Source organism: Lissotriton vulgaris, chromosome 4_1 (genome assembly GCF_964263255.1).
Source record: "Lissotriton vulgaris chromosome 4_1, aLisVul1.2, whole genome shotgun sequence".
In the NCBI taxonomy this organism is placed as follows: domain Eukaryota; kingdom Metazoa; phylum Chordata; class Amphibia; order Caudata; family Salamandridae; genus Lissotriton; species Lissotriton vulgaris.
The window spans coordinates 1,750,799,476-1,750,825,798 of NC_141691.1; the positions used below are offsets into that span (position 1 = coordinate 1,750,799,476).

The window sequence follows — 26,323 nt, forward strand, 5'->3', positions numbered from 1 at the left end:
GGTGCTATGTGAGTGAAATGGAGTGAGTGTCAGTGGGGTCAGGAGTGATATAAAGGTGATGTTAAAAAATACCTGGCCTAGTGATAAAAAAAATATTTAATAAACACTGGCTGGTATTGTTAAAAACGTGAAGTCGGAAAGGGTAAGCAAAGTTATGAGCTTACTTTCCTGTGTGGGTCGACATGTTTCGGGGCGCCATGCCCCTTCGTCAGGACCGGGGTAAGAGATCCCCCTGTCACTCACTAGAGTCTTGCCACAATTGGTGTATTTACAAGAAAGTGAAACACAGATCAATGTGTATGGATTTAGAATTAATATTATAATTCACATCCCTTTCTAAACAAGATACTTATGTAGTATGCTTATTGTGATGAGGAACAGTGCCTCATGGGCCAACACTAGATGGAAGGGTATTAGGGCGGTCCAGTCAACCCCCAGCCTCGTTTTGCTTCCTCCTCCGTCCGTGGCCACCTTTCTCCTTTTTGAAATGGGAATGCACTTCTGTATTTTAATAATTAATTGAACTGTTTATAAGGCAGTGAGCACGGGGAGTGGGGTACAGGGGGAAATGAGGCAGTGAAACACAGGGTCAGGACCTTCTGCCAGACAGGACAGGGTGCATACTGGCAGATAGATATGTTATTGACACGAGTCTGTGTACGTTTTAGTGGGATCTGAAATCAGAGCTATGCTGCAACCTCAATTTTTGACTTGGGAGGATAATGCATTGACTCCCCCTAGAACTTTATTCAGAAGGCCCCTTGCTCTCAGGCTACACAGTGTTAAAAGTAGGTCTTGGTGTCCAGACGTATCCACTCCTGCTTGTGACACTCAGCTCAAACTGGCCATTGTCATTCTTTTTGTGACAATCAGCCACAGACAGAATGACAATGGGCGGGAGGGGCTGCGAGGAGCTGTGTGAGGCGCCCCATCAAGGAGTTGAGGCCTCTGGCAGGGCAGCTCTGCTCCCTGCAGGGCCCGGAATTACGGCCAAAAAGCGGTCCGTAAATGCATGGGCGGCCGCAGGAGGGGCAAGGTGGGGCGCTCAAGGGGGGGCAAGCGCCCCTCCCAGCCCCCCTCTGCGGACCCTCTTGCCAGTTATGCCTCGCAATTTCGCAAAACTACTTATTAATATAACATTTGCTACTTTGAATTGTATTTATTTACTTAACCTTGTTTACAAGGAGCTATGAAAGGAAAGGGGGTGCAGCCCCTACGCCCTTATACAGAATCTGCTGCTGCCCATAGGTCTCCCCGATCCAGGCATGCATAGTGTGGCGGGGACCAAGGTGTATGCTTTTTCCCACCCACCCCTTTTTATACACAGGCTCCCAGAGAGTTCAGCGGGTGTCTGAGCGAACAGAGTCCATAAGCGTACGGCTGCATTGTACTCGCTCGTTCGGACTCCTGCAGGGGCGTAACACAGGCCCCCGCAGCCCACGCGGTGCTGGGGGCCCCTAGCTCCAAGGGGCCCCCTCGGTACTGAACTCTGGCCGGGAGAGCTCCTGATTGAGCCCGGAGGGGGCCCCCCTAAGTATCGTGCAGGGAGGCCCCCTCACTTTTCGTTACGCCACTGGACTCCCGAAACACGTTTCGTTCTGAAAGTCCTCCGGATCCGATTCCTATGGAGAGTTTTCCTAGCGAGAGCGGAATTGGGCCCATAGTGTACTTTTGTACAAAGTGTGATAGACATATATGTATAATTTTGAAAGTATTCATGGTTCCTGCAAAGTACTATTTAGTGCCCATTACTTTGATAAGGATTCCTCCTGGAAGAGAACTCACTTACCCACAATACCTGGGAGCTCTGAGGCTAACCTCAAACTAGGCTTCTGCATTGAATAACCTAAACTGTCTGGACTTACATTGCCAACCCTTATGGAACCACGAGCCACTGGTGGCACTGGCTAAATGCAGTTACTTGGGGTATATAACAATCTCACTTTCTGAGACACTAGCTATGGGGAGGATGGACCTTGCCACTTCCTGCACTATGTATATACACCTAATGTCTCCCTCTTGCCCACCTCCGCCTACCGTTACCTTCCCCCACTTTGCCTCACCTGTTGCGTTTTCCTCATATTTTATCCCCACGGGCAGGTCATTGTAGATGAGTGTATGTGTTAACATTTTTCAATAAACAGATTTGAACCCTAAATGATACAGAGATTCATTTCAAGGCTCCCTTCCACTGCAGGATGCAAAAAGTATTTGATGGAACCTTTTAGTCAGGAAATCATAACTGGTTCCACTTAGATTAGTGGACAAACAGCCAAACGGAAATTGATTTGCAGCAGCGCTCAGCACCTTGAGACCCTCACGGGTGATAAATGCGCTCTACAAATTAGTGATGGATTGATTGAATATGCTAAAGAACAGTCTTCTCAATAGTGGTACATTACATGAGATGCCCTTCCCCTTACTGGACTCCGTTTTCCAGGGCTACAGTGTAAGATCTTACATAATGTAGGAATTGTATTGCTGTTCCTCAGCTGCTATAGATTCCTCTTTAAGGATCAGAGTGCATTCATAGACAAGGTAATCACTATAAGATTCTCTCCAGAAGGCATGAGCAAGATGAGAAGCACCTACAACAGCAAATTAATAATAGGGTATTTACATTCACATTATATTGGTAACTTCAAACGTTTTATGGCATGGTAAAACGTGTCAAAACTGGCTGCATTAAAATATTTTATTAAAAAATGTAAAAAATAAACTTGCTGGGATGGACACTATAAAGCAATAAAATCTATGGACTATACATAGGAGAGTATATACATCTTCCGTAAGTGCGTCAAGTAATATACAATTAAACACTATGTACAAGAGAACATATCAAGAACTCTGATTACCAATAAAATTACCTTGAACAATACTGATCAAGAGATGCATAATTGATAAAAACCGACAAATATACAATGCCTAAATTAGGTAATAAAAACTACAGTCTTTTCAAATTTCTCTTGCTTTGGGCACTTCCAGGTAAAGCATCCTTCCCATTTCGCCGCTTTACAGAACTACCACTGCATTCCTTGGACCCATGGAAGCTGCACAGGCACAGAATACAAAAGTCGAAAGCACAGTCTAAGCGACTACATATACCACGTTTCTTCACTGATTGATATTTAGCAGGATATTGACATCGTGGGCATGGTTTCAAGGCCTCATCAGTGAAGAGTGTTTTGGCAACCTGTGATAAAAAAGACAACATAGTTAGTTAGAACCCATCCTAAAAAGCTTTTAATGACTATTTTGAAAATAGGGCCTTCACAAAGTTGATAGAAATGCAAAAGTGAATTACTTGTAATCCCACTTCATTATGTCTCTTTGATATTCATAAGAACTAGAACATCTACATCCATATGAACGAACACATCACAATAGATACATTTAAAAAACGAAAAGTGACAATAAAACCTGCCTAACGGGAACAGATTTCCATTATAGCATTAAATGGCGCCAATTACAATTTAAATTTGACACCATAAAATACATTCAGATTAAAGGTCTGTTTCAACTGACAAAGATAAAAGAAAAAAATAAATCAGTTAAACATACATACAGGCACCAACCTTTACTTGGAATAATTTTAACAATGTTCCTTTAAAATGTCCAAGTGCTACACAATTTAATAATGTTAACTTGTGTCGAAATATTTTTTTTTCACTATGAGCAGGTATGGTCTCCAACTTATTTTTGTTTAAATTCACTTATGGCTTTGCACTTCAAATATGAAAATTCACTCTTTTCCTGACTGAGGAGTGTGTTTTCCTAATTCTCTCCTGAGCTGCTTTTTCAGACACCATGCCGGCTCTTTTTGCCAAGTGTCCCTCTATGGTGGACAGAAGTAAGTTTGTAAGGCGTCAAGAAAGGCTTTAGTGTTTCAACTTAAACTGAATGCTAAACTAAAAAAGACCATCCAAACAAATGAACAAAAGTGCCCTACCTGATGGGCAGATTCAGCTATTGAGTTAATCACTTGATGACCTTTACACCACTTCATTTTTATCGATTTCTAAGCATGTTTTTGACCCGCAAATGGCGAAATGAGAATTTTTCATGCAATGAGTACATGTCCTTTACCAAATATGTTATTAGTGAAATGTTGTATTTTGCTTTCACAGATTGCCCCGGAGGAAGGGACATTTTGGTCCCGAAATGCATCGGGCATGTCAAAAAAAGTTTTGTGATGTCTTATGAACACGTGAAAACTGTATAACCCGTTAAATTACAATGTCATTTGTATTACTTTGAATGTATAATCTTTGATACAACCAGAGACATATGGTTGCTACAATTTGATTTTGGTATTTGGTTTAATCTATAAAGATACACATAAATTAATTCCATGAAGTATATTCATTACTGAGTGCAATATCATTGGATTTTATTCATGTACAAATATTGTTCACTGAACGATTGTTGAATAATCAAACGTAGAGTCCACCCGGACTACCTCAGCACAGTGCGCAGCGTGTTCTGCCAACCTTGGCAGTATACTCAGCTTTAGTCTTTCAGCACTTGTCAGGCTGCCAGTGCTACGCTGTGGCACCTTTATAAAGCATTGGTTTAAAATATTATTGAAAGCTTTAGATTAGGTAGAATAGGGAGTGCGCCTCCATCCCCCAATTTTCTGTATTCAGGTCCTTATAGTTAGACAGATAGTCAGATCGACAGACAAACATATCAAGGAAGTCCGGCATTTTGGGAAAGAATCAGTCTCTTGTTAAAAGCTACAGGTTCACAGATATTAGATGCGCTATTCTCCCATTAAAATCCCACAAGTGTACACTTACCTTCACATATTCCTCTTGCTTGCTTTCTGCCCATGGGGAAGGTCTACAATGTATAGGTGTCAATAGCTCTTTGCAAGTCGTTGGTGTCTGGAATACAGATTTGGCTTGGGCTTGAACAGATTTTAAAGCAGATCGATTTAAAAGATTAAGCCTGGTTGCAGCATCTTCAACTGAGATTAAATGGCCACGCTAGAGATGAACACACAAAAAATCTTGTTAATAAAAACGTGTTGTAATTAATAATTTTCACTTTCCCAAACATTTTCTTCAAGCACTAAAATCTAAGGTAGACCCAGGAGGTTCTTTTATAAGTGATGGCAAATATGGTAAGACTTTGGGTGGGTGAGTGAATGAGTGGGAGGAGGTAGCATTTATTCATTCAATAGTTTGAGCATTTAAAATATGGAGAATTTAATTCAAAACAAGCTTGTTTCGAGACAACAAAACACTCCATATCGCCACAGGAACCTCATCTGAACATCACGCCCCTGGAAATCATGGTGTCCTCCCTGAATTCCGCTCTTCGAAAACTGTCCACCAGCTAAAGCTTAGCCAAAATTTGCACATGCAACTAGACATACACCACCACGACTGTATGACTAAAAAAGAAGAGCCACAATTTCCGAATTACCAAGTCACAGTGCAGTCTTCACCCCGACTGATATGCTGTGGCAGGACCTATAGCGGTGCATAATATAATGGTCTCAAACCCCACCAATCCTAAGCAGGTTTGTTGTTGGCGGTCGCTCAACAGGGCTATATACATGCTTGGCTCTGCCATATCTCTTGACTTGAATTTTAGAAAAAGCTCACCTTTTGCCATGCCGTTGGATTTAAGTGATTCAGCTTTAGCTTTCCTTTTCTATATTCCCTTGTTTGTGTGGGATCATGATTGAGATGAGCTTGTGAATGGTATGTTCAGAACTGAGATACAACCAAGAGGAGCGTTGCATACAAAGACCATGCCAGTAAGGTGCTAAAATAGTAGTTTTTCAACACATTGATGATGTTGTCAGGAGTGGTCATGGGTCATGTCTTCCTATTTTTTTATATTTTTTTATTGGTTCTCCAATATTTGCGTTAATGAAAACGTTATATACCTGTAGTCCTGTTTCTGCCATCGTAGGTATGTTCATTGAAGTCATGGACACTAGAATATTTTCTGCAGAATTTTGTGGACCCAAGAACACCTTTTTTCATAGTTTTCTTACAAAGAAAGCACCGGAGTCTGTTTATGGATGTAATCATAGGAATTTGCAATAAAATACTATCAAAGGTCTAACTGTTTCCTGAATGTGCATAAAAAGTTGTCAAACATTTGAGGAGGACTCGACCGCACTTGATCTTTGCAATGATCCACAATGAATTTCATTAAAACCTGGATGGACCAAAACCAGCTTAAATTAAATCCGGGCAAAACGGAATTAGTCCTGACCGGCGAGAGCAGTAAGTTCTGGGGCCCGCATTACTGGCCTCCCGAACTAGGCCAAGCCCCAACACCCTCTCTGTCAGCCAAAACACTAGGAGTCACTGTGGACCGTGACCTATCCCTCAAAACCCAAGTTGGTCAAGTGGTCTCCAAGTGTTTCTTCCAACTGAAGAAAATTCGGAAAGTACGCCGCCTGCTTACATCTGAGGCACTCACCCAAGTGGTGATCGCTACTGTATTGTCCCACCTGGATTACGCTAACTCCATCTACCTAGGTCTTCCCAACTACCTAGTGAAGCGACTCCAGATGGCACAGAATCATGCAGCAAGGTTAATTTTGAATCAACCTAGGCGCCAGGCAGCCACTCCCCTCCTTAAGAAACTACATTGGCTCCCTGTGGCCCAGCGATGTGCCTTCAAAACCGGCTGTATAATCTTCAAGTCCTTATACCACAAAAGTCCACTATTCATCAACAACCTGATTTCCAAATACACCCCATCCCGCAACCTTCGCTCACTCCACCAGAACCTCCTGCAGCCACCTTCTTTCAACTTAAAACGCGCAGGAGGCCGCAGGTTTGCCACCCTTGCCCCCCGTCTGTGGAACTCTCTCCCGTCGGAGACCCGGAACTGTCAGGATCTTCTCTCCTTCCGGAAAGCCTTGAAGACCTGGCTGTTCAGACAAGCATTCCAATAATCCTCTTTCCTCCATGTTCATGTTATCACTGATCATAGCGCCAAGCAACCAATTGGTGATAGTGCGCTCTAGAAATATTTTTATAACATAACAACAATGCTGGCCCTGGTGGTGGCAAAAAGGGATGTGGCGCGGGAGTGAGGAGTGTCACCTCCCAAGGTGGGGGAATGGAGGCGGGGAATGGATTTGTATATGACGGCGGAAAGGGTCACCTATAAAGCTAGAAGCTGTCCTCGGAAATTCTGCAGAGTATGGGGAAAATGGAGAAAGTACTATGGTCTTGATGGGGGTCTGGGATCCGATTGACACACTGAGGGTCCTGCAGAGTAGGGCTTTCTTCCCAGTTGGTGAGGGGTGGACTACGGGCCTGAGGGGAGTCGTTGGATACTAAAAGCACTGCAGAAAGATGTCTTGTAGGCGGAAGTTGGATCTAATTTTGCTGATTAATATGATGTTGTCATTATGGATGGTTGGTAGGGGACAGAGGGCGCCAGGGTGTATGGATAATCGCTTGTGATTTGCCAGCTGGGTTTGTGTTTGTTAAAAATGCAAATACAATTAAAAACAAAAACATTTGAGGAGGACTGCATTTCAGCATCTGAAATCCAAGACCATTTCTTCACAGAATGTTCATGAAGGTAACAAAATAGTCAGATAGGCCAACATTGAAGGCAAAGGTATAACAAAAAGGAGACTGTAAGAGCGTAGGAGTCCTCCCTTCCCAAAATCTGCCAGCTTGTTTCCCTGAGCCAGTTCTTTTTTTTTATAGATAGAAAATCACCTGACTGTCTACAAAGTTTAACAGTCGGGGTAGGTGGGAAGGTCGTTTATGACTTCAATGACGATATCTACCATGCAGAAACAAGTGCTAGAGGGGCGCTGATGACATATATATTCAATGAAGAAAACAAAGATTACAGCTTAGTAATAGTAAGGAAAGCTCTTGTTGTCTTGTACAAACCAAACAAACTTCAAAAACCATCCATTTAGCCTCCCACTTAAAGAACAAGTTACTTACCTTCGGTAACGCTTTTTCTGGTAGATACAGTATCTGCCTGTGGATTCCTCACCTTGTGATTCCTCACCTTGTGAATATCCCCCTTGCGCCAGCAACGTTCGGAAAATTCTTTGCAGCACGCCGGCGTGGACGACGTCATAGGAGCACGGCATTGCGCGCGACTCCGTCTGACGTCACTGACTCCTCATAAGCCCACGTCGGTGTGATGACGTCAGTTCCGCCCTTTTTTCCGTGCCTTCGAGGCACCTGGACGGACCAACAAATATATATACAAATATACATGTACACAGTACACGCAATCCAAAAACCCACAAAAAGTGCATAGCAAAAGTATTAAATACTAGAAATATAAGTACATAAATACATAAGCACATAAACCCAGGTATAGCAGAGCGGACAACGGGTAGGCGGGTGGGCATGTGAGGAATCCACAGGCAGATACTGTATCTACCAGAAAAAGCGTTACAGAAGGTAAGTAACTTGTTCTTCTGATAGATACATCTGCCTTGTGGATTCCTCACCTTGTGAATAGAGTCCCACAGCAGTCCCCACTCCCGAAGGAGGGTGTCCACTCTGCTATACCAGGAAATCTTGGAGGACAGAGCGCACAAAGTGGCCGTCCCTCCTCACCTCAGCATCCAAGCAGTAGTGCTTCGCAAAAGTGTGGAGGGAGGCCCATGTCGCGGCCCTGCAAATGTCCTCAACAGGAACACCTCTAGACAATGCAGATGTTGCAGACTTCGCTCTAGTTGAATGAGCTCTAATACCCTCAGGAGGGTCCTTACCCGCCAGAGAGTAGCAAATCTTGATGCACAGGATAATCCACCTGGAAAGTGTGCGCTTGTGCACCGCTCAGCCCTTCTTGCAGCCAGCAAAACCCACGAAGAGCTGATCGTCAACACGATAGTCTTTAGTCCTATCATGATAGAAACTAACTGCTCTCTTTGGGTCCAAGCGATGAAGCCTCTCCTCCTCCTTGGAAGGGTGTGGGGGAGGATAAAAGGTAGGAAGGGTAATGGATTGTCCTAGATGGAAGGGAGTTACCACCTTAGGCAGTAAAGCAGCCCTGGTCCTGAGAACCATTCTTTCAGCATGAATGGGCAAGAACGGGGGCTTGGAACTTAGAGCCTGAAGCTCACTTACCCTCCTTGCCGAGGTAATTGCAACCAAGAAGACCGTTTTAAAAGAAAGAAGCCTCATGGGACACTTGTGCAAGGGTTCAAACGGAGAACCCATCAAATAAGTTAACACAAGATTCAAGTCCCAATGAGGAACAACAAACGGAGAAGGAGGAAACTTATTAGTGAGTCCTTTCAAAAATCTTAACACTACTGGAGACTTAAAAAGAGAGGGCTGATCCGGCAAACAGAGAAATGCCGACAAGGCTGAAAGATACCCCTTGACCGTAGCAACAGCAAATCCTTGCCGTGCCAGAGAAAGAGCAAACTGCAAAATGTCAGACAAATGAGCCTTCAAAGGATCAACATCCCTCTCCCTGCACCAAGAGACAAACTTAGATCACCTATACAAATAGATGGACTTGGTGGAGTCACGCCTGGCAGAAAGAATGACATCCACCACATCGTGAGGGAGAGAAAAGGAATTCAAGTTGCCCCGTTCAATCTCCAGGCATGAAGGTGTAATGTCTGGAGGTGGGGGTGTAGAACTTGCCCCTCCATCTGAGAGAGGAGGTCGGCCCTGAGAAGGAGACGGAGCGGCGGGTGAGAGGAGAGGTGGAGAAGGTCCGAGTACCACACCCTTCTTGGCCAATCCAGGGCGACCAATATGACCTGGGCCCGGTCCTGGCGAATCTTCCTCAGAACACGAGGAATCAAGGGTATGGGGGGAAACGCGTAAAGGAGCTGATCTCCCCAACTCAACTGAAATGCGTCCCCCAATGCTCCTTGCATCGGATACTGGAGACTGCAGAATGACGGGCAGTGAGCATTCTCGCAAGTGGCAAAAAGGTCCACCCGAGGAGATCCCCACATCTGAAAGATGTCGTGAACAACCTCCGGGTGAAGCCTCCACTCGTGGTCGGCAGAGAACTGCCGACTGAGAACGTCTGCACGAACGTTCAGTACTCCGGCCAGATGATTTGCAATCAGACAAATCTGATGGTCCTGAACCCAGGACCAGAGACGCAGAGCCTCTCTGCAGAGACACTGCGACCCTACTCCTCCCTGCTTGTTGATGTACCACATCTCGGTCGTGTTGTCCGTAAGGACCTGAACCGACTGACCGCGAAGGGAGGAGAGGAAGGCCTTGAGCGCCAGACGTATCGCCCGCAACTCTAGAAGGTTGATGTGAAGCAACCTTTCCTCCGGAGACCAAAGACCCTTGACCTCCAGATCCCCTAGATGAGCACCCCACCCTAGAGTGGATGCATCCGTTATCACCGTGGCCACCGATGGAGGTAGTTGAAAAGGCTTTCCTTGTGACAGATTGCCTTCCACGCTCCACCAAGACAGATCCGCTGCAGCTTCTCTGGAGATCCTCACAGACTCCCAGAGATCTCCGTTGTGCTGATACCACTGCCTGCGGAGACACCACTGGAGTGCCCTCATGTGCCAGCGTGCATGGTTGACCAACAGAATGCAAGAAGCCATCAGACCGAGCAGGCGAAGGACCTTCAGGACTGGAACAACCGCTCCATTGTAGAATAAAGGAATCATTTCCTGAATGTCGCAAATCCTTTGAGGTGGAGGGAATGCACGACATACAGAAGTGTCCAGTACCGCACCTATAAACAGGTTGCGCTGGGAGGGCACCAGGTGAGATTTGGGCACGTTTATCGAAAAACCCAATCTGTACAACAGCTGCGATGTCTCTTGCAGGTGATGAAGCACCTTCTCGGGCGACTCTGCCTTGATCAGCCAGTCGTCCAGATAGGGGAACACAGGAATCCCCGACCTTCTGAGATGCGCAGCCACCACCGCCATCACCTTGGTGAAAACTCGAGGCGCAGTAGTAAGTCCAAACGGGAGGACCGCAAACTGGTAGTGCTGCGATCCTACCGTAAAACGGAGATACTTTCTGTGCAACTTCAGGTTTGGGATGTGAAAATACGCATCCTGCAAGTCGATCGACACCATCCAGTCTTCTTCCAACAGCGCTTGAAGAACCTGCGCAAGCGTGAGCATTTTGAACTTCTCCTGTTTGAGGTAGAGATTCAAAATCCTGAGGTCCAGGATTGGACGTAACCTGCCATCCTTCTTGGGGATCAAGAAATACCGGGAGTAGCACCCCTGACCCCTCTCCTGCTCCGGGACCACCTCTATCGCACCTTTTCTGAACAGAGCCAGGACTTCTTACTGCAGGAGAAGCAGGTGGTCCTCCGAACAATAACCTTGGCAAGGAGGGTAAGCGCCGAGATGCCCACGGGCCTTCGTTCGCGCTCTGTAAATGCTGTTAATGAATAAATAAATAAATAAATAAATAAATAAATAAATAAATAAATAAATAATTGGGAGGGAACTCCTGGAAAGGAAGTGCATACCCTTTTTCTACGAGATTGAGAACCCAAAGATCTGATGTAACCGATTCCCAATCCCATAGAAAATGAGTAACCCGACCCCCTACCGGACCCGCATGATCCAGAATGGCGGATTTAGTGCTGCTTTGCTGTTGAGGGAGGGGGTTGATTATTAGAGGATGTGGAGGAGGAGGAGGCCTGACGTCCACGAGCACGGCCCCTTTGTTTTCCTCTGTATGTCTTATACAAAGGGTTCTGTCGCTGCTGCTGCTGACCTTGGTTATAGGAACGAAAAGTGGATCTGCCAAATCCCCTAAACTTCCTAGTAGCAGAACCCCTTGCCTGAAGGCCCAAAGACCTCGCCGTTGCCCGGCTGTCTTTAAACCTCGCCAAGGCCAAATCCGCTTTCTTACCAAAGAGGCCTGTCCCGTCAAATGGCAAGTCCATTAAGGTAGATTGTACATCAGTTGAAAAATCAAAAGATTTTATCCATGCAGCCCTTCTGGTTGCAACAGTAGAGCCCATAATTCTGGCAACAGAGTCTGCCGTGTCCATGCCACTCTGTATTACCATACGGGCTGCAGCCTGAGTATCGGAGACCACTTCATTAAAGTTCTTTCTATCATCCTCTGGAAGCTTAGATGACAATTGTTTCACAGAGTCCATCAATGCATGAACATATCTCCCTAACAGGCAAGTAGCATTAGTAGATTTTAGAGCCATGCTACTCGAGGAGAAAATCTTTTTCGCAGACTGGTCCAATTTTTTAGAGTCCTTGTCTGCCGGCACCTGAGGGAATGAACCTGCAGACCTGTTGGAACAAGCGGCCTGCACCACTAGACTCTCCGGAGAAGGATGAGAAGAAAGAAATTCAGGGTCACCAGGGGCCACCCTGTAACGCCTTGCCACCGACCTGGAAACCGCAGGAGCAGTCCAAGGCCTCTTCCAGACCTCCTTTATAGGCTCAGTCAAAGCGTCAGTGAATGGAAGAGTAGGCTCTATTATAGAAGAAGGCGAATGCAAAACCTCCGTGAGGATGTGGGGCTTGTACTCAACAGAAGGCAAAGTCAGACCGAGCAAATCCGCAGCCTTCCTAATCACGACATGATAGGGTGCCACGTCCTTAGATGGTGCATCCGAAACAGATGGCAAACCCCACTCAGGAGAAAGTTCCAGGCCACTAGCGCTATGGAGGTCCTCAAAACAATCCCCTTGTTCTAGAAGCTCTCCTTCCTCAACTTCAGAATCTACGTACTCCTTTTCCTCCAAGAGGCGCTGAGCTCTGCGTATCAACCATTCCATGCGAACCGAAGTCGACGGATCCAGTAAAGACTCCGACGGAGCCGGAACCGGCGTCGAACGAGGAGCCGAGGTAGCTGGAGGACAGGAGGAACCACGAGGTCGTTCCGGAGCCGGCGAGGCCGCATGCGAAGTCGACGACCTCGGCGGCGCCGTACCGAGCCAAGGAGCACAAGGCGTCGGCATGAACGGCATAAAGGGGGCCGGAGCGTAAGCCTGAGGTACTCCCAAATTAAAAGACAATGGACCCATGGGACCAACAGGTGCGCCAGTGGGGTATATTGCCCTCGCATAAACACCAAACATGGCATTTAGGAATTGCGAGGGATCCTGTCCCGGACCAGGAAAGGGAGGGTACGAACCCAACGGTCGCTCCGAAGGAGGCTGCTCCGGCAAAGGTGCACCCTGGCCCTCTTGACTTTCAGGCTCCTCCTCCGGAGTCGGAGCCCGAGGTACCTCTTCTTCTTTATGCTCCGAAGAATGGTGCGATTCCAGATCCGGTTCCTGCTCCTGAACCGGGGAACCTCCACGAGATTGCATTGGAGATGGAGACACGAAGTCTTTATGATGTTTACGAGACTTCTTCGAATCCGAAGACTCCTTGCCAGAGTGATGTTTTGAGCGATGCTTACTCCTCTTGTGCTTCTTCCTCAAGGAGCTCGAAGCATGACCCAATGCCGACTTGGATCCAGACCTCGACCTCTCTCTGGATCTTGACCTCACTCTGGACCTCGATTTCGAAGCCGACCTCTACTTCGACCGTGACTTTTGCCTCGACTTCGAGCGCCTGGACGCCGACCTCGAAGACCTTCCAGCTTCTCTTTCTTTCACCTTTGCAAGTAGAAGCTTCGCCTCCCGCTCTCGTAAGGCCTTGGGGTTCATCTTGAAGCAGGAACGACAGTTCTTAACATCATGGTCCGACCCAAGACACCACAGACAAACGTCATGCGGATCAGTGATCGACATCATTCGGGCACACGAACCACACTGCTTGAACCCCGTCTTCCTCGACGACATCCTCGACGAAGAAGAAACACTCAATAGAGAAACAGTAACACAAAATAGTAACAAGATACTCAAAGTATCGCAGAAGATCCCAGAAACCGTTAGCGTCGACGACGCGGAAAAAAGGGAACTGACGTCATCACGCCGACGTGGGCCTTATGAGGAGTCGGTGACGGTAGACGGAGTCGCGCGAAATGCCGTGCGCCTATGACGTCGTCCACGCCGGCGTGCTACAAAGACTTTTCCGAACGTTGCTGGCGCAAGGGGGATATTCACAAGGTGAGGAATCACAAGGTGAGGAATCCACAAGGCAGATGTATCTATCAGAAATTATTATACATAGCGCACCTTGTTACACATTCTTTGCCACTCTGGTAGAGTGGGGTTATAAAGAGTGGAGGAGAGTACACTGGAGTGGTGTAGAGTGGAGTAGCGTACAGTGGAGTGGCATACAGTGGAGTGGTGTAAAGTGTATTGGCATATATCGGAGTATACTAGAGTGGTGTATAATGCAGTGAAGTAGAGTGGAATAGCATTGTATAATGCAGAATAGGTGTATAATGAAGTGGAGAAGATTGAAGTTGCGTACACTGTAATAACGTAGAGTTGAGTGGCATACAGTGGAACAGCGTAGAATGGCGTACAGTTGAGCGGCATACAATAGTGTGGCGTAGACTGAGTGGTGTACATTTAGTGGGGTAGAGTGTAAAATCATACAGTGGAATGGCTCACAGTGGAGTAGTGTCCAATGGAACAGCGTAGAATGGAGTGGAATATACTGGTGTGGTGAGGAGTAGAGTACAGTGTAGTGCCATACAGTGGAGTGGTGTACAGTGGATGAGTGGCGTGGCATGCAGTGGAGTGGCTTATAGTAGAATAGCATATAGTGGAACATCATACACTAGAGTGTTGTACAGTGGAGTGTTGTAGACTGGTAGGGGTAGAGTGCAATAGCATACTGTAGAGTGGCGTACATTGGGATGGAGTAAAATGAAGTGGCTTAGAGTGAAGTGCCATACACTGGCGTAGCTTAGAGTGGAGCGCTATACAGTGGAGCAGCATAGAGTGGAGTGGCATACAGTGAAGGTCCTAGAGTGGAATAGCATAAAGTGGAGTGTGTCCAGTGGAGTGGTGTACAGTGAAGGTGCATACAGTGTAAGAGCGTAGAGTATTGGCATCCAGTGGATTTCTTTACAGTGTACCAGCAAAGAGTGGAGACTAGTACAGTGGCGAGGCGTGGAATGGCATAGAGTGTAATAGCGTATAGTGGAGTGGCGTACAATGAAGTGGCATACGTATTTGCAATTTAGCAGCAATATAGATTATGGTGTGCAGAGTAACGCAAAACCGCGAACTGCGCTGCCTTGCATTTACCCAGATTTACCATTCAACGCAGGGCCACGCATGGCCTTGCGTTGCTTAGTAAATTGGATTTAAGTATTGCGGTGCCCATGCAACACCATGCGTGATGCGAGGGTACTGCAATAAACGAATACAGCTAGGCCTTAGTTATATTTTGGGCGCCCGGTATACCGCTGTAACTTTGCGGTATACCGCAGTACATGGCAATAACAAGCAAGACTATATTGGGTCTTTTTTTTATTTCATAAAAAAAGAAAAGGTAGCCATATTGCTTTTACTATACTTCAGCTGTGTTATGTCTTAGGGACTAAGATATAGATAAGTAGTTGGTTTTATTGTAGTTCCCCACCTATTACCACATAATTGAAGTGGAAATAGGTAGGAAAATGTATTTATATTTTTAAAAATATTTTTAAATAGGTTTACGGAAAACATATTCTATTAAGTTATGCTTTTTTGTGGAAACGCTTTTTTGTGGAAACGCTTTTTGTAGAGTAAACTAGAAGGTACTGTGGATAAAAATGACAGATTTTCCACCCACTGAACTTAAAGTTGTTGCAGCTGACAAATCAAAATTTGCTAAATGCCCCAAGTAAATTGTGCTGTAAAACTGAAGCAGGATTTATTTAATGCTCACCAAGTCTGGAAAGGTCTTGGCCTGCCCAGAGGCGGGTTTAGGAAACCATGGAGTTAGAAGGGGGTCATATCGCATGTGTGTATTGGCACAGTATGCAGTGAAGTGGGGTGACTGGGTGCTCTGTGGCGGTCATTATCTGCCATCAAATTCTCCTTAACTGGGAGTGTGCCACACAGTTTTGGCAGAGAATGAAGACAGACAGACAGACAGACAGACACACACACACATACCCACCCCCTGTGGCTCGCCGGTACTCTTACCCAGTATGGGATTGCCCCTCTTTGGCGGGCTATTGGCAGCAGATCCTGGACGACATTGATTCCCACTTTGACACCCAAATTCCTTGCCTTCCAGCGTATATTCTCATGGGCCTTCCGAACCCAATCACGTTTCCACTTAAGTCTCAGAGAGGTAGGCAGATGGCATTAGCTTTGAGGGCAACCATGCAAAATATACTCTCCTTATGGGGTACTTCGACTGCACCCATTCGGTTAGGTTGGCTTCACAAGCTTTGGGAGTATGGAAAGAATTTCGCTATCTTTTGTTCACCTGGGAGCCTCATTTCATGATCTATGGGAACCCTTCCTTGAATTGCTCACATTTGAGTTTACTGAACTCACGTGCCCCAAATACCTGAGACTATTGCACCTTACAGATCCACCTAAAGAAATGGCCTCAGGTCCTGCCCCACACTAGGTCTTCTTCCCCCTGGAACACTTTTTGTTAAGACACGCATGCACCGTGTAAGATTGATGGAGGAAGGGGGAGGGGGGGGGGGGGGGGATTTTTTCTGCTTTTTGTTATTCTATAATTGCCAACAGCAAAATTCTGCTAACGGACTGTACCTTGACGGACACAGCGCAAGTTGGTTCTGTATGTTATTTTGCATGTATTAAAATCAATAAAAGAAATCTAAACCTAAATTGGTTTGAGACCAAGGAACCTTCTTTATTAATTTCTGTGTAATCTTGTTGCCTGTGTTTGAGCAAGTCTGATATAAATGATTGCTTGCCATACCATATTTTGCAATGGTATATTTTAAGAAGTGCAATAGCACTAGCATTTTTCAGCTTGGCTGATGCTATGCCACACATCTTTTTTTCAGTTGCACCGATTTACATGATGTCACTTTCAGGAGATGTGTATGTTTATGGCGCTGAAGGATGTTTTCTTTGAACTGCTGTTACATTGACGGAGTCAGGTTTTGGGTTCTTTAAAAATTATGGGCCCTGCTGCGGAAGACTGTATTTTTGCATGAGCTGGGCTGCCACTGCCTTTACCATAGCTGGAGTTCGAAATGTCTTTTCCCCTATCTCAAGGAGACCTGGAACAAGAGGTAAGGGCAATGTCAAAGTTGCTCTTGGTTGTAAAGTCTAAAGTATTACAGAGATTGACAGTGGCGGGGTCTCGACTGGGAGTTTGAGTTTAGCAGCCCCTTTCACAAGTACTTCTTGGAATGTTAAGACGTCATCCACTGGATATGTCTTAATTGGAGAATGTGGTGGAGATGTAGGATAAACAAGATACACCTGTACCCAGATTTGGCTTCTAGCTGGAGTACTCAGAGGCGTTGTTGATTTACTCCTTGATTAGATTCTTGTGGTGGAAGTTTTCATTTCCTTAGAGGTGACATGGATGATGGTACAGGTGTTAGTGGAATTTTGGCTGGAACCTCTACAGGTATGGTTGGTTGAGGAAGGCGATAAGGTAAAGGAGACCTATCTGTAGAAATCATCCTGGAATGAAGAGCGGAAATCTCCTACCTCTGTTTTTCCTTGAAGCGCATTGACTTTCAAGACAATCTGAGTGTTGAGAATGTGAATCTTACAAGGTAGTGTTGAGAATGTGAATCCGATAACAATGGCGATATTGACCAAACTACCGGAGTATAGGGAGGAGGCAGGGATGTTTTCTGCCTTTTTGACATTGACAGCAGAGTTTTTGAGTTAGATGAATGGCTTTTCTATGTCGGTGGACTTGCTGTTGAACCAGTTAGTTTCAACCGACGTATATGTGACTCTTTCGAATGGGATATCACCAACGCGGTAGATTTTGCTGTTTACAGCGAATGTTGAGGATGTTTTGACGTCCATGACGAATGCTTCTTTCAGACTTACCCTAATATCTTGATGACAAGGAGTGACGATGACCTATCAATGGCAAACATCTAGACACCAAGGCCCCCAACAATTATGTTTTTCTATGGCATTGACAAAGATGATGAAGCATTTCTTTTTCTTCACATTTTGTTAAGGTAATTTTGACAACCCAAGGGTTTCTTGGTGCTGCTTTGATAGGAGTGGTTTCGGACTGAATTGTGTCCTGGTGAATTTTAGAAGTATGAGAGAATTTATTGAGTAAAGAGCCATGTTTTGAGGAATTTCATGAAATGCAAGATATACTTTGATTCTTTGAGTTTGAGAGGGAGTAAGTTCCATAGTTTTGCAGTGCAGACAACAAAACTTCTACCTCCTCAGTGGGGTTTCCTGACCTTTGGGGACTACCACATTATTTGCTGCCATAGAGAGTAGGGATCTAGTGGGGGTGCATAATGTAGTCTGGTCCAATGCTGTGCAGTGCTTTGAAGCAATGCACATGGCATTGATGACAATTCTTTTTTTATGGGTAACCAGTGTAGTTTGTTAAGTGCAATGGTCGCGGAGTGATGTTTGCGTTGTCTAAACATCAGTTGTGCTGCTGCATTTTGTAGCATTTGCAGTTTGGATAGTAACTTGTATTGTACATTAACATATAATCCATAGCAATATTAAATTATTTTTTAAACCTTTATGTAGGAAAGTAGGATCTGCTTTCATGGTCGCCCCCACTTGTTGCTGGTGTCATTATGTTTTACTGACTGGTCTGACTGGTATCTGCTAATCAGGACCCCAGTCTCTGTGCTTTTCCCTACATCGGACATGGTGAGTACTAAGATACACTCCAGATTGGCTACCTTGTAAGTCCCTAGTATATGTACTAAGGTACCCATGGCAGAGGTACACCAGGGGTCTCCCATGGGCTGGAGCATGTATTATGCCATCCACGAGAGACCACTCAAATTGTGACTACATGCTTGCCATTGCAGCCTGTGTAAACTGGTGATAGCACCACTTACTACAGATATAGTTTTCCTTATATCTGAGGTCACTGCACTTAAAACCTATAAGTCACCCCTAAGGCAAGCCTTTCAATCCTGAAGCCAGGGTCCTCGGTTCTAAGTGTGAGGGTGCCCCTGCATGAGCAGGGCATTCCATGACCCTCGGAGTCCATTCTCCTAGGTTGTAAGTGCATCAGGCATTACGATACATAGAGTGGCCATGCATCTTTATGCAATGGCTCTCTAAACTTGCTGTAACGAACCCTGTTGTGTTTGGTATGAAACATGTTGGAATCATACTTCCCATAAACGGTGTGGGAGGCATGATTCCATGCACTGTAAAGCTCCTCCGGGAGGCCCTCAGTGCTTCTGGGACCAGTCTTCCAGACCCAGACAGCAAACTATGGCTGCTGCCGACCAGAGACACAATCCTGCACTCCTGCTGCTGAGCAGGGGAAGGACAGGACAATAGGTTTCCTGTCACGGGGAGGTGTGACCACCTCACACACAGGACTTTGTGTATTGGGACAGGGTGGGGCATTTGCCAGCAATACTAGTGTTTTGAAGAGCATATTTGGTGCCCACCTTGCATACTCCAGTTGAAACCAGTTCAGTGAGCAATTAGCTCCTGCTCTGGCGCGAAACTGGACAAAGGAGATGGAAGTATCCTCCCCACTATCCATCTCCTCCTCTGGGACGGTCCCCTGAATCGTCCCAACCCCTTTCCTAGATTCGTCGTGTGACAAGATTCAGATCCGAAACCATTTTAACTTCAACCATCTGGACACTTTAGACTTTGCTGGATTTCACTTTGGGAAAGGAGACTGCAACTGGGAAGACTCCTGCTGCCACTGGTCTCGTCGAGCTGCAAGTCTTCTGCAACATCTGTGCCTGTGCTTCATACAGGTTCTTCTTGCAAGACCTGTGGAAATCCAGGACACCCAAAGGAATCTCCCTTGGAGTGAAGGAGTCACTCCCCTGCATCTGCAGGCACCGCAACAAAGCTGACCGGTCTGCTGTTCCTGAGCTCCTGCAGACTCCCAAAAAAATCAGCCACACCGGTGGTGATTCTGCAAATCCTGCGAGGCCTGCACTGTCTTCATAGCAAGTTTGAAGTCCGTATCCTTTGTTGGAACAGCTGGAGCAGTACCCCTGTGCAACCCATCGACTTGCCATTGCCAAAGCTTGGTGACTCTTTCCTCCAGAGATCTTTGGGCTCCAAGAAGCTCCAGCCTCAAGCATCTGCAGCCAAGATATTTACCTGCACCGCATCCTTTGCACCGTGGGCCTTCCTGAGCTTCTACAGACTTCCAAAAAATCAGCAACACAGGTGGTCATTCTGCGAATACCGCGAGGCCTGCACTGTCTTCACAGCAGGTTTGATGTCCGTATCCCTCGTCGGGACCGCTGGAGCAGTACCCCTGTGCAACCTGTCGACTTGCCATTGCCAAGGCTTGGTGACTCTTTCCTCCAGAGATCTTCGGGCTCCAAGAAGCTCCAGCCTCAAGCATCTGCAGCCAAGATATTTACCTGCACAGCATCCTTTGCTCCGTGGGACTACATCCTTCGGTAAGCTACTCAAAGTACTCTTGAGACTCCTGTGCCTCCGGGTCCTCTTGAGGGTTTTCTTTGGCTACAGTGGGCTTCCTGCTTGCTCGGGCCTGTTATGACTTACCTGCTCATGGTGAGTCACTTGGACCTTGCTGGACCAGACACTGCACCTTCTTTCGCAACTATGTTGATTGCTGTTGCCAAGGCTTGTTGGAGCCACTGCCAGACATTGACACCTTGGCTCTTGACAACCGATGTAGGACAGCTTCTGAACGCTCCTTGTCTTCTACAGCACTGCCTGGTCCGCACAGCTACAACTTCAAGGGCACTGTCAAATCTCCTGCTTCGGTGTGCGTTCGTCTTCCGTGCCTCCCGGTCACTCCTGAGTGGCATAGTCTCTGTTCCCTCTACTTGCAGGTACCTCTCCTCTTTAATCCATCTTTGGGTTCCACGCGACTCACCTTTTTCGTCAGCTGCATCTTTTCTGAAGTCCTCCATTGTGGTCTGCAGCGGTTTCCCACATCACTTGGCACCTACGCACCCGGCCTCCATGGTGTAGGTATCCTGGTTCCTGGGGGTATCCATGGGCGGGGTGACTCTACAGCCTTCCAGCTTCCACTGGGTGTCTCCAGGGACACTAGGGAAGGGTTCTCTTTATTTAAAACTGTAACCGCGACTTACTTATTGATTTTCATTGAGCACATGGTCATGTCCCCACTCTGCACACAACCTCCATGGGGTTCCTAGATACTCACCTTAGGTGGTTCCTTGGGTCCCCGGCTCTTCTATGTCCATTCTCGACTTAGGTCGAGGTTCACATTCCACTATTTTAGTATATGGTTTGGTCTCCCCCTGGAGACCACTGTGTATTTGTGCTACTTACGCGTTCTATTTCCAAAGTATTTGTGTGTATTTAGTTTATATCTCCGGGAAGGAGATATTGCAATGTGTTAGTGAGGGTTTATAATAAATACATATTTTTTTAACTACACTGTGTGGTTCTTTTTCACTTAACCTATACCTTAGAATTAAGTACTGGTAAAACAAGCTGTTTACACTCCTGAAGGCTGCTGTCCACAGCTACCACTTATAGAGCTTTCTAAGTTTGTAAGAGACCACTAAAATCACCATAAGGGTTGTCTGGATTAGTGCATGGTGCTATCCTGTGTTTTTAGACGCCAGCATTTGCCACTTCTGTTATTGCCGTGATCGGGGGGGCGAAGAGCCAGGGACGCCTGAAGCTGACTGGGGGCAGACTGGTCTAAGGAACTACAACCACATCATCCCTTGCGGCGCTCCACACCGCATCCGGCATTCACAACTCCAGGAGGCGCTTTAAAGGGGGCCAGGGCTCCCGCAGCACAAGACGCGCCTTGTGCTGCGGGAGCCTGGGCGAAGCCCAGGACAAGGGCAGGCTGTTTGTGCCCGTCAGAGGCTGGGCTGGGCCACCCCCCTGAAATCATCCATCAAGGACTAAAGCTAGTGTCTCAAGGTAATGAGAGCTGCATTGCTCAATTTTATGCTAGTTTGCTAGTGTGTTAATTTGTGGTGAAATAATTGGACCACCTTGTGTTTCTGGCATGACGAGCAAACGCAAAGGAGTAGCCGGGACATTAGACGCCTTTATTGTAAGGGCAGAGTCTCTACTTACCCATTAAATTGAACTAACAGAGTGTCATCTGTCCATGGACCCAGTCACACTGCACTCTCGCCTATCTCTGGTAGGCCGGAACACTGATGGTGTAACACAAGAAAACCCCCATAAACTAAGCTCAATAGAAGCATGTCCAGTGTCCCTAGACTCATCCCTGACATGCTTAGAAGCACCCAATCTGGCAGCCCCAGATGCACCAGGTATTACCCCAGAGCACAGGCAGCAGGTCCCCAAAAAATTGCCAAAGCAAAAACGCAACCCACAAAAAGGAAGAGGGTCGCAGGGATAACCAAGTCTAAAAAGGTTGTTCACCCTGCAACAATGTCACGAATCCGGTGGTTACCTGTACTGCGGTAGTAGGCACACAGACTGATGTTACTTCTAATCATGTTAGTAACATAGGCTCTGAGGGTGATGTTACCATTCCCCCCCCTGTGTCTCGAAATTGATTGAAAATGCCTTGGCCGACATTAAGAATGTTATTGACATGAAATTCAACTTGTTGTGGGGGGAAAAAGGAATGTTTGAATTCTGAATTGACTAACTTTATGTCCCGGAATGTTATCTTGGCTCAAACTACTGATAGGGATAGGATGCTTACATTACCCACAAGCAACATACACACTGGTTCTGTCTCCCACATAGATAATATCCCTGCTACCTCGCATACAAATCACAGCAATAACAATGCGCTCTCTGGGCTAAGTTTCCATAACGAACAAATGGCAAGCCATGGTGTTGCCCTAGGAAACTTAACCAATTGAACCCAGGCCTCAGAAAGATGTAGCCCAAATCCCAAACGTGTGAGTGCTACTGTTAATGCACTAAGTTCAAGTAGGGACTGCCTTAACCTCCCCAGAAATGTCTGTGTGAGACCAAACACTTAAGCCTACCTCCCGCCTCTTGCCCCTACTTGCTGGGGTCCCCGAATTAGTTGGAGACCAAAGGGAACGCTGGGGAGAGCTCCACAATAAGTCAGTTGATTGGCTCTGCAAACAAAAGAGGTTTCTTTCTTCCAATACGAGTGATATTCTCATGGCTAGAAGAGTAGGATGGGTCGGCCACTCTGAAAAGAACATAGACGACGATTGGGTCGTCCTCAACTTTCGCATTCGCAGAGCCCACATGGTCCGCCGACTATTGAGCTCTTTTGAGCAGCCACCTATGCTAAACACACACATTAGTGCGCTCCCCTTGGGTTATTTTTACAAGCCACCATTGGAACCCTCCAGGGGCTTCTATGCTGTGCCCCTGCTAACCAACAGGTTTAATGCATTTTCCGACCTAGATGCACAGGATTGACAACCACCACTGGTGGCCCCCAGTTGCTCCAGCCACAGGACCTGGAGGTCCCGCCATCTAATATTGTACCTACCAACAATAAGAATGATATCCTATCACCCCCCATGGTTAATAGTGGAGTTGACATGAACATTCGTAGCTGGAATGTAGCAGGGTTACAGTCTAAACTTAATGTTCAAGACTGGTTGCACCTAGTCAAAGAACAAGACAGTAATGTTCCAGGAGACTTGAGCCACACATGATTTGTACATTGAGGGGTTTCACTGCTTTAACGCGACGGCATCCCACCATAAGCTGGGCCGACATTCAGGGGGCCTCTTTATTGGGCTTAATGTAGCAGCCAGTGGAAGTTTTAAGCTACTCCCAACCAATAGTTGTAACTTTCAAGTTGCTTTGTAAAAGGAAGAGTTTCTTTTTACTTGGTAAATTTTTATAATAACGATTTCTTGTCCATTCCCAACAAGAATTTTATCGAGCTCTTTGATTTTATTTCTAGCCTAGACTACCAGCAAGGCTCGAGCAATATCATTGTGACTATTTGGGGAGGTGATTTTAATGCAAAATGTAAAGATATGCATCTGGGCGCATAGTCACGCAGCCTAGCCCCCTCCTCTCGTAGGGGTGCAGAACTGGCAGTGTTTCTGAGGTCCCATAACCTGGTCAATGCCATTGTGCAGATGAGCACATCACTTAAAGCCAGTAATCATCACCTGACTTTCAGGCAGGGGCCACTGTTCCACTATAGATTTTGGTTTTATTTTCCCCCCACTTGTGGATTATCTAGTCACTGCGGAGGTCGTTGCCACTGTTCACGGAGATCACAACCCCATAAAAATAGTACTAAGATTGGCAGCATGACCGGTGTTTCCATTTGAATGTGGGGCAAGAGACCTAACGTTATCAACAGACAATTTAAGATTAATATGGAGGGGCATTGATAACGGGGATCTATTTCGATCATTAGCCAGGGACAATCTGCCTCTCATTAACTCCTGTCTGATATTTCAAACCCCGCACCAAGAGGTAGTCCAGAACTTCTCCAAACTTTGCTTGGCTATTAAAACTTATTTGTTGAAGCCAGCATCTCTAAGAAGGCAGGGCCCTAGATGGTTCGACAACGAATGCTCATTGGCTAAGAGGAACTTGCGCAGGGCATTGTCAGCTGAACCAAGGTGATTATTATTGGATGTGAAACTGGCCAGGCAGAAGTATAATAGGGCAGTTAACGAGCGGAAGGGAGCACTCCTTAGGGACCGCTGGGAAACTACCGTTAGCAGCAATCAACAAAATGGTAAATCATTCTGGTCCGCTATAAGGGATTTTCGATCCAAGGGCCAGCTATTATCCACATTAACTGCACTATATCCAGCCAATGCTGGGAAAACCACTTCTCTAATATCTACGTCTCCTCCTTATCGGACATCGAGCAGTACGAAAATGGCCCGCTTGTTAGCATACATATTACACTACCTGAAGTTGAAGAAGCCATTGACCAGAGCATTGGGAAGAAGGCCCCTGGCCCTGATGGGTTATCCATAGATCTTATCAAATGGAAGCCGGATTTTTGGGCACCACTCCTTCTAAATGCCTTCAACAACTTAATGTATGCCCCTCTAACCGACACTTGGGCAAAAAGTACCATTGTCCCAATATTTAAAAAGGGGACCGGTCGCAGCCCAGCAACTATAGGCCGATATCATTGATTGACAACACCCTGAAAATACTGGATAGTCTCTTCTATAATAAGATATTGGATTGACGGAGGAATGCAGCCTTTTAGAGCCCTGCCAGCTAGGCTACCGTACCAAGGTTGGCACCAACGAGCAATGCCTTAACCTCAATCTTGTAATTGGGAAATATAACATCGCCCAGAAGTCTCCAGTCTCCAGTCTATCTTGCCTTTATGGACTTGTCCTCAGCTTTCGACCTGTTAACAGGTCGAAGCTGTGTGCTATCCTGTTGGCCTATGGCCAGGTTGAGCCTCTGGTCCATTTCCTGGCACATCTTCACAAGGACCTTCAGGCACATGTGAGGATAGGTAGAGGTGGCGAGGTTTCAGGACCCATTAAGGTCGGAAGGGGGGTCAGGCAGGGTTGTGTCTTGGCCCCCCTTCTGTTCATTATTTATATTAATGGACTGAACAAAGTATTAATATCCAGATCTCAAGATGTTTCTATGATTAACGAGAAACCTCTCCCCGTGCTACTATACGTTGACAATGCGGTACTTGTATGCCACACCCCAAATTCTCTGTGTATCTTGGTGCAGTTTTTTGTTGAATATATGGATAGCCTGGACCTAAGAGTCAATTTTAACATATCATTTTTAATGTATTGTGGCCCTCAGAAACACCAGCTTAGCTCCGTCACTGTTGGCAACCTCAAACTGACAAGCACTTGTAAATTTCCCTACCATGGGGTGATCTTTGCTGCGCACAGCTCCTAGACTGAGCATCTTACCCATTCCAGTAGCAAGTTGTCAAAGACCATCAACTCAATTTTTAGCCTCCCCCATCCAAAAAATACAGGTGCTATTTTAGCCATCCTAATTTTTTTTAATTACAATGTGTCCCAGTGGCCACCTATGGCGCTGAGATTTCGGTACTGCAGATAGTTCCTGCATCCAGCAGGAAGAAAATAGATTTTGCAGGAAACTGCTGGGTATCCCAATCTCTACCCCCCAATATATCTGCCATAAAGAATTAAACTTAAACTACATAACTGACTTTATACATGCTCGCCAAGCCCTCTTTTGGCTATCGATCTGGATGAATGAGGCAGCGACTTTAACCAGCGATATTATTAACAATTGCAGTGTGAGAAGGGGATGGAAATCCCCTGGCTCTCTGGAGTTTACCAGAGCTTATGTAGTATCAATAAAGGCTGTATCTTTTTAAATCCCAGCAAAACTGCAACTTTGCACAAAAGAAAAAAAAAACTTAGAAGCCTCCTTTATTTGTCATATAATGAAGAAAGACTGGTGCGGGAAGCGAAGAAAC

General features: G+C 46.1%; 1 protein-coding gene across 2 annotated transcripts in view; it reads right to left on the reverse strand.

Annotated features, from left to right (window-relative positions):
• Positions 1-2,678: 2,678 nt before the first annotated feature.
• Positions 2,679-26,323, reverse strand: part of FBXO43 (F-box protein 43) — a 337,912-nt gene continuing 314,267 nt past the window's right edge. For both annotated transcript variants that reach the window (XM_086967027.1, XM_086967026.1), the window contains exons 4-5: positions 4,800-4,988; positions 2,679-3,193 (exon numbers count right to left, since the gene is read on the reverse strand). In XM_086967027.1, coding sequence (XP_086823153.1) covers positions 2,945-3,193; positions 4,800-4,988 — 438 coding nt within the window. In that variant the 3' untranslated portion in view covers positions 2,679-2,944. The remainder of the gene's footprint in view (positions 3,194-4,799; positions 4,989-26,323) is intronic.